This window comes from Exophiala bonariae (genome assembly GCF_035927105.1).
Source record: "Exophiala bonariae strain CCFEE 5792 chromosome Unknown scaffold_38, whole genome shotgun sequence".
In the NCBI taxonomy this organism is placed as follows: domain Eukaryota; kingdom Fungi; phylum Ascomycota; class Eurotiomycetes; order Chaetothyriales; family Herpotrichiellaceae; genus Exophiala; species Exophiala bonariae.
Window position 1 is genome coordinate 97,899 of NW_027042513.1, and position 12,141 is coordinate 110,039.

Genomic DNA, 12,141 nt, shown 5'->3' on the forward strand with positions numbered 1-12,141 from the left:
ATGCTATTCTACCTGTTGTGTCTCGACCAAGGTTCAGATTTGCACCTTGGAAACCATCTGCCTAATCCTGCTGGGGTATCAAACACAGAAACGAAAGGAAATTTGCAAGAGAAGAAACTTGAGAAGAAGGAAAATGATTGCAAGAGCAAGCAGCCGCATGATGCCCCTCTGAAGGACATTGACAATCATAGCATCTGAATCTGCCCGCGCTCGGATCAAACCAGTGGCTCAAAAACTTGAGGATGTGGTGGCCTGTGGTGGCCTGTTCTCAATATGGACTGTTGACGATCTCTTCTCTCAAGTGGCTTTGTCTTGTACCATGTCTTGGTGTGGCAAAAGCTCCTGTGCTGAGTCGGGCGGCTGGTCCAGCAATGCTATCTCTTGTGGGCTTCTTGAAACTTTTTCGACTAACCATGTCGACTTCATTCGGCAATGCAAGGATGACATTCTTATCAGATCCGAATTCAAAATTATCAGCCATCACTTGCGCACTATAACGCTTAATCTGATAAGGATCCTTGTTTCCTGCCAGTACCTTCTTAAGGGACCAAGTGACAAGAAACGGGCCGGTGGAGGTGATGATGCTAGTCTCTTGCATATTCTCTCCAGTATTGAATTTTGCTGTTGTAAATGCAAGAGGAGCACCAGTTTCATGTTGGAATTGAGCAACATGACTTGGGGTCAAGCCAAGTCGACGTGGCTGAGGTTTGCTATCCTTTGCGAATGAGCGTTCGAATCCAAGTTTCCCTTCGTTCTTTCCATCCTTCTGGAGAGTATCAATGAGGAGAAGATATGTGCGACAAGTCGCAAGCAGCCATCGACCGTCTGCGCTAACGTCAAGACCAATGATCGATTCACCAAGAGCAGGAATGTGAGTTTTCGCGTTGACTCCAAGTCGATCAAACAAGCGAACATCACCCTTGTTTGATGCCACCGCAATATGGCCCTTCTCAGTCGTGGCTGCGGCGGAAAAGTCGTTCTTGGACATGTACTGCTTTAGTTGAGATTCGACCAACTTGTTGCCAGCAACACGAGGATCAATGCGGAACAGAGCGTTCTTGCTGTGACCAATGAAAGGTTGTGCTGCAGTTTGTTGAGCAAACTTCGTTTCAGGGGCAAAATTGGTGACTGGGATATCATCGTGGATCTTCCACTCATCCACAATTTTGCCATACTCAAGATCCATGCGAAACAAGGAGTTCGGGTTGCTATCATCCTGCATCACCATGTTTTGATCTTCAGCGTGCAGCATAATTTTGCCAGGTTTGAATGTACGTCCTTTCGGTGTCTGAACTTTGGAGATGTTTGTTGTGAACTCAAGGTGTCGGTTGGGCAGGTGTTTAAAGACACCAATCTTGGAGCCACGGATGACGAAGGATCGGTCATGCTTGGTTCCTACAGCAAGCTGGGAATTGACATTACCGTCCTTCTGTTCCGGATCAACATCGTCTTCAGACTCATCCGAGTCATAATGTTCGCTGCGCTGAACTGCTTGGCTATCACTCTCATCATCCTCTTCATCCTCTTCAAGGAAATCTTCTTCAGCTTCTGGGGCATCATCCATAGTCAAGTCATTGAAAGCTTCGATAACGTATTCGCGATCTTGATCTTTCGCCTTCGCCCATTTGGTCTCATTCAATTGCTCCCAAAGAGCTTGCATGATTCCCTCTTGGAACGCTTCGAGAGTTGGCTGGTCTCGAAAACGCAGGAGCCAGGAATAAGCTGATCCATCATCAGTGTAATGGTTGAAGATGGCAGAAAGGTACTCGAAGTTGAAGACCGGGTTGATATCCGCGACCACCTCTTGACCCAGCCATTCTCGGCCATCAGAACTAGTGATTTGTAGCCAGTAAGACCACTTGCCTAGGTCACTGACAACAGCAGTCACGGATGAGTCCTGCAGAATAAAGGTACCTGTAGTAAAGTCGAACAGATGAAGTTCACCATTCTGAGTTGTCAGAACATCTCCGGAACTTGGGGCGCTTTTTGCGGCAGGTGCTTCTGTTGGACCAGCAGTAATCGTCTTGGGTTTTGAGGTGTCAGCCTTCTTGGGCGATTTAACATCTCTAGCCATGCGGTCGGCAGATTCTTTGCTGGTGGGGACAGGGTCACTCAGGTCTGGTACAGAGCTTGCCAAAGGAATTATATCGTCGTCGTCAAAATTGAACTCGAGCAGCTCAGCCTCAGTTGCTTTCTGAGCAGACCTCCGATATTTGCGTTCGAATTGAGAATCGATCGCAGCAAGAACGAACGTTTGCACTCTATCACCTTGGGCTGAAGCGTCACAGACGAACTCGTACAAGTCGCCGTGATCACCACTAAGATCACGCCAAGCGAGGACGTGTTCACCACTGGCTCGTTGTTCACACCTGAAATGGAGGCTCTGGTCGAGGAGGAAGGTCTTTTCGTCCTTATCCAAGTTGTCGATGCCTTGGTCGTCGTCGTCCTCAGCAAGTTCTTCTTCTCCCTCTTCGTAGGCACGTTGAATGACCAATTGATACTGGAATTCTTGACCGGTTCGTCTGATGGACGCAACAGCGTCTTTGTAGATAAGTTCGGAATAACCCTTCGGTGATCGAGGGCGGACTATGTAGAGCTGTCCTTGAGGAATTTCGGTAATGACCTCTTTGGAAGCGTCTCCAAACAAGTACTTGCTGACTGCGACAGGATAAGTTAGACCAAGACCGGGATAACGAGAGAATAGGTGGGAGGCGCTTACCGTTCTTGATCATAAACATGGTGAATGAGGGGCAATCACCACGATTGCGGGCTTCAATAAACAAGGCAAAGACGCAGGCCAAGTAAATCTCTTGACGTTTGGGCGGACGCGAGAATTGCTGTATCAATTATCATGAGACAGGAATTCTTGCCACGAAGCTAAAGTTAGGAAAGGCTCTTATGGTTTGTCTAATGAGTGTTGATTTCTAGGCAGGCGCAGGCAAATATGGGTGAAGAGAGTCCTTCAGGCCAAAGCCTGAGGTATGACGCAACAAGCCCACCATAACCTGAAAGTGGCCTTGTTGGACTAGTGCCTCCACTACTGACACTAGTGCAGCACTAATATTGACAGAGATCTCCTTCCCCGTATCTGATGGAGTGGCAGCATGTCTCGCAGGAGATTGGAGATAGAGTACCCAGGTAGAGACAGGCTTCACTCGCAGGCTCAGCCTCTCAGTTAAAGTCGCCAATCCTTCCCCCGAGATAAGCTTGAGCCACCAGCGTGAGGTTGTCATCCTCCGATCGCCAGGAACCACTTCAAGTTAAAAAAGCTTGTCCGTGTTAGCGCAAACGAAAACAGTCTCTTGGCAGCCTTGCGCGCGTCAGCAGAAGGCTGAACCTGTTCATCTTCCAAAACTTGAACCCTCGGCTGCGTTCGTATTATCGCAATAAAACATCCTCTCAACGCAGCCATCTGCGCTTCGTCCCCTTTGCTGTGTGGCATTCTAGAAATCAGAGATCGATCTCCGACTCGCAATTGCATCACACACATGGCAGATCCACGGATCCCTCCTCCCAGTCCCAGTCAGAATCCAAAACCACAAACGCTTGCGGATAACCTTCATAATCCTAGTTCCGCGGCTTACTTGGCCTATCCTGTGAAACATGTCGTTTCCAGTCTTTATAGACGCATGACAGAACCTCCAGAGCACCCTGTCGGCAAATTGTTAAACGCACCTTCACTCCCTGCCTCCTCTGGTCTCTACACCCCCCCAAGGAGAACCCAGTCGCCATTCCAACCTCCACCACTCACCCCTCTTGACCTGAGACACAGCCTATCTCCGAGGGCAGCCGATTCTTTGCTCTTGACGAGGTCTCTCGCGGAAGAAATCCGTCTATTGATTCCTCCGAGGCTTCAACTCTTAGAACACTGGAAGCTAGCCTACTCACTCGAGGTTCATGGCTCCTCTTTGGCCACACTGTATGAGCATTGTGCACAAGTGTCAATACATTCACAAAGATCAGGCTATGTTCTGGTGGTTCGCGACGGCACGACCTCAGCAGGCCACGGGTCGGTGTTTGGGGCGTATCTCTCAGATGCACCTAAACCGGGTCTCCATTACTTTGGTACTGGGGAATGCTTCCTCTGGAGGGCCAGTATTCTGCCCACACTGAGGGATCTGTCGTCCCAGCTGAAAAATGTCACAAACACCGCCTCGGGAGATCTTCTGGAGTTGGCCGGTCTTCCACCGCCTCCGAGCGCGGATACCACCCATCTTCAGAGAGTGACGACGGTCCGGGGTGAACGAAGGTCGTCTTCATCTGTGTCCTCACCCACTTCTCCCTCCAATATGAAAGTCAATGAAACGTTCAGCCATCTACAATCTACCGCCGAAAGGTCGGGTACCTCAACCCCAGATCGCATCAGGTTCAAGGCCTTTCCATACAGCGGAATCAACGACTTTCTGATTTATTGCCAATCAGACTATCTGTCTGTTGGAGGTGGAGATGGGCATTATGGGCTATGGCTTGATGATGATCTCGACAACGGCATTAGTGAAACTTGCCCGACTTTTGGCAATGAACCTTTGAGTGACGAGGGCCGCAAATTCGAAGTGCTGGGAGTCGAGATCTGGTATGTGGGTGCATGAACGGATTGGAGCCTGTCCTGATGATGGCTCCAAAACGCGACAACTACAGGAACGGCTACGTTATGTCGAATCCGCCGGTCTCTGACCTGACCACCTTGATTACCTACCCCAACATCGAGTATGCAGACGTGTCTAGGGCCAAGGATTAACCACATCTGCCTTTGATTGCACGTACTACACAACTCAAATTCATGTATGGTCCTTCAACCGGACATGACCACGATCTCGGTTGTAAAGGCAGATCGTAAAACACCACACAGAACTGCTTTTGGGACTAACAAGTTCTACTTGGATTTACGCTGACTCCAGCCATTGACCCGATCCCTTTCAGAGAGATCTGGGGTTCTGCACGCCGTTCTGCGGGTGGGATCGTTGCTGAATGATCGGCGATTGCACCAGACATGTGTTTCAACACTTGCGCTGATGAGGTTGAGCTCCGACAGATTGAGTCTTCTGATCTCTATTGTTTGCTCTGCAGTTTGGCCTACTGTGCCGTTGCTCTGCACGATGCACGATAAACGCAGTGGTGACGTTGTGGTTAGAAAAGGTGAATGTTTTGCTGCACGAGAGTGTTGCAAGCCTCAACAACCGCCGCAATGCTTGTGACAAAGCAAAGACTTGCAAGGTAGCTTAAGTAGAGCAAGGTCCATCAAGCGCAAGCTTATCGCTCGCGCGAGCAAGGATTGGACCATCGGCCCGAATTGATACTTGCAAAAATGGATCATTGTACCTGAATGACGCGATCGCATGTCCGAAAGCGTGGGTACTTGAGACCTGTTCAACTGTCAAAAGTTTGGTTCATTGGAGAATTGATTTTGGACTTGGACTGGAGAAGTGACTAAGGCTTTTGTGGCCGAGGCCGTATCGGAGAGTTGCAACCAGGCGAATCAAAAGGCTGAGACACAACTTCTCAAAACGGTTCGTTGCTCAGATGAGGGTCAGTATATCTCTGGGCCGTACGGGGTACTGTGTTGTCGATAGAGTTGACATAACTCAAAATCTTGTATAGTCACACATAACAGGCGTCCCATGACGTAGGTCGCAATCTCTGTGTTAAGTTTGTACCAAGTCCGAGGTACAATGCAACATGAAACCAATCAGAGGGCCAAAACAATCCCCCAAGATGAGCAAAGTGGCTTGCTTGGAAGGAGAGGAGAGGGACAATGGTAGAATGATGGCCCTAGAAAGATGATGCAGCAGAACAAAGTGCACCACGAAGGTCGGCTAGTAAACAAGTTGTTGAGCCAAGTATTCAGCGCCAAAAGGGAAGGCCTTTTCCCTGAAAGGAAATGGCTGCAATATGAATGATGATGGAAAGCATATTACAATTTGGTTAGTCACCGTGACCATCAGCCATGCTTCGGCGATTGCCATGGTGGCAGTCAGAACGATTATCCAACACAAATACGAGGTACCAGGAAAAATACCAAATCCTTCGAAACGATTACGGGTGATGGGTATCAAATGACAGGGCTTTTCGGTGTCCATTTTAGGAAAGTTCAAAGAATTTGCAACTGGGCCAGTTAATCACCGAGACTGCATAACGATGCATAAGCAGCGCCCATGCCAACTAGTACGAATTACGAAGTAGTGTGCCCTTGGTGCCAACAGGACGAGTGTTACCCCGCTGCCGAAGAACGGTCGTTGGAATTATGCACCGCAGTACGACCAACATGAATGGATGTATGAATTTCCCGTTAGAGATACTGGTTGTGTCGGGATAAGATGATGTGCCTTGTATCGAGACACTCGATATTGGCGGCCAAGGCAGAGAGTGGCACTAGGGAGTATGAATAATGATGAATGAATGCATTTAGAAGTTGCAACCAGGCACCGTCCAAAATCACAAGCGAGCTCGGTCAATCGTTCCCGCTCGAGGATTAAGGATTCGTACGAGTGAGTTAGGGAGGGACTCCATACAGTGAGGACCCCAGAGGCTCTTGCCTAATTAGAAGGTTGCAAGGTGCCCGGGTGTGTCTCAGCTCGCAACTTCGCGCCTAACAGTGCTGCCGATAAACCGAGGAAAAGCACTGGAATTGTGCCCGAATACCGCGATGAGCAGCTGATTTGCGCACTCGGATCCTTTTAGTGAACTGGTCACTGCAGTGGTACGGTCAGTCAAAACTCTCAAGGTATCCGTGTCCGTATTCCCGTTTGAAATGGTGCTACTCGTACGCACGGATTTCATCCATGGAGTCTTGGGACATGTGCCCGCGCATTCTGCAGGGTCCAAATTTGCCCTCTGGCCATGTCATCAACAGTACGAGTACTAGTAATCATGTCATCACGTTGCTCCTGACTCTATCCTTACACCCCTGCTCGCTTTTTAGCTTCTCGCGGCATCCACACCTGCAACTCCCTCTGGCGCTAAACCTTTCCATCTTTCCTTCTCATCACCACCCTGGTCATGCATCCCTCATTTGTGTCCGAGTACGTGCACTGCACTAACTACGCTGCCTCAAAATTCTCCCGTGCGCGTTCGCTGCTCGGTCAGGTCCAGGTTGGCAAGTGAACCTTACCAACAATGCCTCATGCTCATCCTGGCTCCACTATTACCACCGCTGCTATCTTACTAACCCAGCCCTGCTAACGATATAAGGCCTCATGTCTCGATGCTTTCCCACCAGCAAATAAACATCCTCTTCTCTCGTATTCTCGTTTGATGATAAGCTGACCAGCCCACCTCAGTTCGTCGTGACTGTTCGAATATTCGTCCCGCATCCTTTAATTACTATACACTTACCACTTCAGACCTTACACCTCTCATCACTCTTGGTATACTGTCACGCTCGGTGCCTCGCCATTCGCGGACCTCTTACCAAGCGGCCCAAAAAAAATCTACTCAAAGACATGGGAGCAACTATCATGACTCCCCCTCTAGAACCCTCATCACCGCTCGACGGCGGCATCAGAAAACGAGTATGCAAGGCCTGTGATCGATGTCGCCTAAAGAAATCCAAGGTAAGTGACTTCTTAGTGAGTCAACTCTCGAGCTCGAATGCTGACCATATATAGTGCGACGGGGCAAGCCCTTGTAGTCGGTGCAAAGCAGACAACGCTATCTGTGTGTTTGGAGAACGGAAGAAGTCCCATGACAAGGTCTATCCCAAAGGGTGAGTAATTCTCTCGTACTCTCCTTGAGCACTTCTAATGTGCGCTACAGATATGTTGAGATGCTAGAAAGCCAACAAGCTCAACTTGTATCCGGCCTACAAGAACTCTACAAGCGCGTCCAGAATGGCCAAGGCTGGACTGGCAATCCTCTAAAAGAAAACACCCACGGACAGCCCTTGACGCACGACATCCTGGAAAGATTGGGAGCGTTGAAACAAGAAGGCCATGCAACCAACGATTCCTTTGAAGAAGACCTCAGTCTGTTACAACAGAAACTCATCGCAGACGGTGCTGGCTTCATGCAACGAGCCCCGTCACACGATTCACACTCGGAAAGCAGTGCGCCGTCCCCAATCTATGAGCCTGTTGCTCAGCGACCTAATTTCTCCAACCCCTTCTCGCTTAACCAATTCCCTCCAACACCTCCCAATCAGAGTCCATACCCTCAGAATGCGCGGACGGTACCTTCAATGAAGTCACAGACATACCCACATGCCGCTCTCAACCACTCGAATCTCAACTGGCAAACTCCTATCTCCGAGTTTGACGACAGCATGGACTTTGCGAACCAATTCGACTCTCCCATGATGGACTCGACTCTAGACCTGTCTTCATTTTCCGTGAATATGTTCCAAGATCAGATGGTCCCCACTGCAATCAATCCTTGTCTAACGATGAAGGATTGGGCAGGTCAAGAAGATTTCCAGCGGTATTTCAATCCGGCTGCCATGATCTAATCATGTACTTTGCTTATGACCTTATGACATGACTATTTGGAATGCATTCTAAAAGCGGGTATTACTGCATTTACGGCGCTTTCTCATTGCGGGAAACGGATATCAAAGCCGGACGTGGCTGACACGGGAGGCTATTTTCTTTCTTTCCGGTCTGGGAATTTTTATTTCAGATCACCGCTGCGTCATGGTCCATTCTAGTGGACGATGATTTACAGCACACTGACGGTTGTGGTGATCGTTTTGTACAGCCTCGTGTAGCTGTTGGGCGACGGCGATTGGATCTGAGCAGGACTCTTTGCGGACCGAAAGACTGCACACCGTCGCTGGTTGAAACTTGTTACTATTAGTATATTACAATTTGACCCCTCAAGACCACGGGGGTAAATCCTCAATGTGGCGTCGATAATATGAAGATGATCAGAAAGGCCTTTGCTTGTCATAGCCTTTAGGTTGTCGTTTCAAAATCCGTTGGATTGTTCAATTTGATTCGCATTATTGGTTCCTGGCGTCTACTTCACCTGGGATCGCTCCAAGAGTGCTATCTTTTGCCACCCATGTCATACCGCCATTCTGGTGATAGATTGCACGGCTTTGAGTTTGCTCAATTTTAAGGCCCTCCAACCTCCCGAGACCTTGAAGATATCTGCTCAGTCGAGATAGTTCCGCATTGTACTGCACAGTGTGTATATTCCCCCAAGGTTTGGAATAACTCAAAAGCTATCAGACTTGACATCACGAAAAGTGGATTTTCCAGACAAAGCTACTTGGATAGTGTCCACGCGGCTCCTTCGACTGGAACTTGAATTGGAAGTAACTCGGCATCTTTGTGATTGGGTACCTGCTTCCAGGAACATTGAGAGAAGAAAACCACCTCATTGTGACACTGACTCTGGCATGACAACCAGACGGCGCTACCGTTAGCAGGCCTACAGCTAGAAAGTTATTGGAGCTATTTGCACAGGCTTCGGTAGCTCGGTATGGATCCGCAACATGACATTTGAAGAGGGTGGATAGGGCCCGGGATCGAGATTTTTTATCATCAACACTTCAGCAAGCGACGGGCTCAATGAAGTCATGATGTTTAATTGTGTTGTGCAACTACACAGCGAGCGAGGGCAGGAACCGGAAAAGGATTTGTTACCGTTCTGTGAATGTGCCAGTTTTTCGAGCGCTCAGCTTGGTGTTGTATTGCATGTGGCGGCCACCATCCATTGAATGTTGAGGTGTCTGTGTGTGTTTGTGGGCTTTAGCCGAGGAATCGGAGTTGAATACTTCAGCCTCGTGGAGGGGTTGTACAACAGCCCTCACCATACCCGACTACCGCCATCAGTACTACAGAGAAATCAAACACTGCGGATTAGGCACCTTAGCCTGCGTACTTGCAGCACTATGATGCACACTGGATACAAACCAGCATTATGTGCTATTGAGTTATCGAGGAGATTGATTGATGAATTACTTTTCAAATACCCCGCACTTCAATCACAAACCACCCAGACCATTGTTCGGAACAGCGACAGCCTTGCAGATATGACCCCCTTGGCTACGGGATATCATTTGCAAGCCAGAAACAGCTTTGTTTCCAGACCTGATCCCCATGCTGCCGTGTTCTTTGAGATTCTCTCCGCACACATTGCTTTAGGATTTGGAGTTCTCTACAGTAATTCAGCCTATGATCCATCTTTTTGCCAATGTTGATCCGGGTAAATGTCCCCCGAACCAGCATTGGCTAGGCAAAATTTGAATCGGAGTGCCGGTGGTCACTTCCATAGTTTATCATGACTTCACGCTGTGCTTCTCGAAGGTGATCACGATCAAATCATCAGACCAATAGTGCAAACGAAGAGAATTTTGATCTCTTTTGGCTGTAATTTCACAAACGGCGAGTGCAACAAACACGAATCATGTCTTCAGAGTCCGGAGTCAAATTCCTGCCCACGGGTGCCATAATCCAGGAGCTCAATGTTGCCGGCCACAATATTGTGCTGGGATATCCTACCGTGGAACCATATGCCGAAGCACCATTCTTTGGCGAGACCATAGGGCGAGTCGCGAACCGGATAGGTGACGCCAAAATCGAAAGCCTCAATGGAAAGTCTTACGAGCTGGCCGCAAACAACGGTCCCAATCATTTGCATGGTGGCCTACAAGGCTGGGGCAAAAAGATATTCAAGGGGCCTGAACTCGTGAACCGTGATGGTAAGGAGGGTGTCCTGTTCACCTACCTGTCACCTGACGGGGAAGAGGGTTATCCTGGCACCGTTCAGCTCAAGGTTTGGTACACATCATGGGAAGAGGCTCAAGAAAGTGGGACTCCTAAGCTTGTGCTCGAGACGGAGTATGAGGTCGAGTTAACAGGCACTGAGGTTGATGAGACTGTGGTCAACGTCACAAATCATAGGTAAGCCTCGTGGATGAGCACTTGACTATGGGATTGATGCATCTAACCCGCCTCTCAGTTATTTCAATATTAGTGGAGGCCCTACCATTGAGGGAACAGAGGTGACATTGTCAACACCGAAGTACCTGCATGTGGCCGACGCGATGCTCATCCCCACCGGAAAAATTGAGGACTTCCCAGGCGTGGAGGCAGACAAAGCCATCGTGCTAGGTGCCAAAGAGCCTCAATTCGATCATGCGTTCATCGTAGACTCTGACACCGCCAACATCCCACTGGACACTCGAAAGGGACCCCTCCGAAAACTCGTCGGATTCTCTCACCCCGCAACAAAACTTCATATCGACTTCTTCAGTACCGAACCCGCCTTCCAATTCTACACAGGCGAGCACATTAACGCAGCTGCTCACGGGGACATTCAAGCCAGGGGTCCCCGTGCAGGGTTCTGCGTCGAGCCAAGTCGCTATATCAATGCCATCAATGTACCCGAGTGGCGAAATCAGGTTCTCCTCAAGCGTGGTCAGATCTGGGGTGCCAAAACCGTATACAAGGCATGGAAGTCATAAAGGGGGAAATGCAAACGAGATGCGTCGACCAATACGAATGGTCAGCTGCCTAGGGTGTGCATCAATTGCGCCGTCCGCTGCATCATGTACGCGGCCTAAGCCATGAATTCTACAAGTACAACTTCTGCTTACTCGCCAGGACTGGTAACCTTTGAACCTCACGTGGGAAACGTCATAGGGTGAGACGAGATTTGAACGCGCCCTACACATGATCTCTCGAAGTTGCGATAACATGAGAAGGAAAAGGGGCACTTCGCGAGATTCGAGAGAGTGGTCATGGCAAGTCCGGTCAATCTCCGGTCTCTGGTTACATATCAGATCCGTACCTTGAATGCATGAAGTTTGAAAAAACCTCACACGTGCCGCATTGCCATGAAAGATGAGTTACGCGCAGGAAGTACAACGTGAACGAAAATTAAACAAAAAATGCCTCATGTAAGAAAGGAACTAATCTCCAGTCTACGAGCCAAAAATCGTTATGTTTATTCATCTACTCCAGAATATTTCCTTGTCCATTGCAAGTGCCATGTGGTGGGGCACCCAAAATTTAGTTAGAGCCGCGCCCCCGCTGGACTTCCGTCGGCCGTAGCTGATCCCGGGCCCGGAAACCAACTTGACGCGATTTCTGGACAGAAAAGTCGTCCACCTCCGGGGTTCCACAAGAGTATCTCTCTGGATACCTGGTAAGGCTAATGATGAAAAAAGAGGAGACTCATGACGGCGAACCATTTATTTAT

The 12,141-nt window shown here is 49.1% G+C and overlaps 4 protein-coding genes across 4 annotated transcripts; 3 read left to right on the top strand and 1 right to left on the bottom strand.

Moving 5' to 3' along the window:
• Window positions 1-268: 268 nt before the first annotated feature.
• Window positions 269-2,738, bottom strand: LTR84_009375 (uncharacterized protein; the record flags this gene model as incomplete). Its single annotated transcript, XM_064852915.1, has 2 exons — window positions 269-2,658; window positions 2,720-2,738. The coding sequence occupies 2 exons, from the start codon at window positions 2,736-2,738 to the stop codon at window positions 269-271; spliced, it is 2,409 nt and encodes an 802-aa protein (XP_064700901.1).
• Window positions 2,739-3,488: 750 nt separating this feature from the next.
• LTR84_009376 (uncharacterized protein) lies at window positions 3,489-4,589 on the top strand (the record flags this gene model as incomplete). Its single annotated transcript, XM_064852916.1, has 1 exon — window positions 3,489-4,589. The coding sequence occupies one exon, from the start codon at window positions 3,489-3,491 to the stop codon at window positions 4,587-4,589; it is 1,101 nt and encodes a 366-aa protein (XP_064700902.1).
• A 2,865-nt stretch (window positions 4,590-7,454) lies between these two features.
• LTR84_009377 (uncharacterized protein) lies at window positions 7,455-8,440 on the top strand (the record flags this gene model as incomplete). Its single annotated transcript, XM_064852917.1, has 3 exons — window positions 7,455-7,550; window positions 7,605-7,702; window positions 7,753-8,440. The coding sequence occupies 3 exons, from the start codon at window positions 7,455-7,457 to the stop codon at window positions 8,438-8,440; spliced, it is 882 nt and encodes a 293-aa protein (XP_064700903.1).
• Window positions 8,441-10,344: 1,904 nt separating this feature from the next.
• LTR84_009378 (uncharacterized protein) lies at window positions 10,345-11,404 on the top strand (the record flags this gene model as incomplete). Its single annotated transcript, XM_064852918.1, has 2 exons — window positions 10,345-10,841; window positions 10,900-11,404. The coding sequence occupies 2 exons, from the start codon at window positions 10,345-10,347 to the stop codon at window positions 11,402-11,404; spliced, it is 1,002 nt and encodes a 333-aa protein (XP_064700904.1).
• Between the last annotated feature and the right edge of the window lie 737 nt (window positions 11,405-12,141).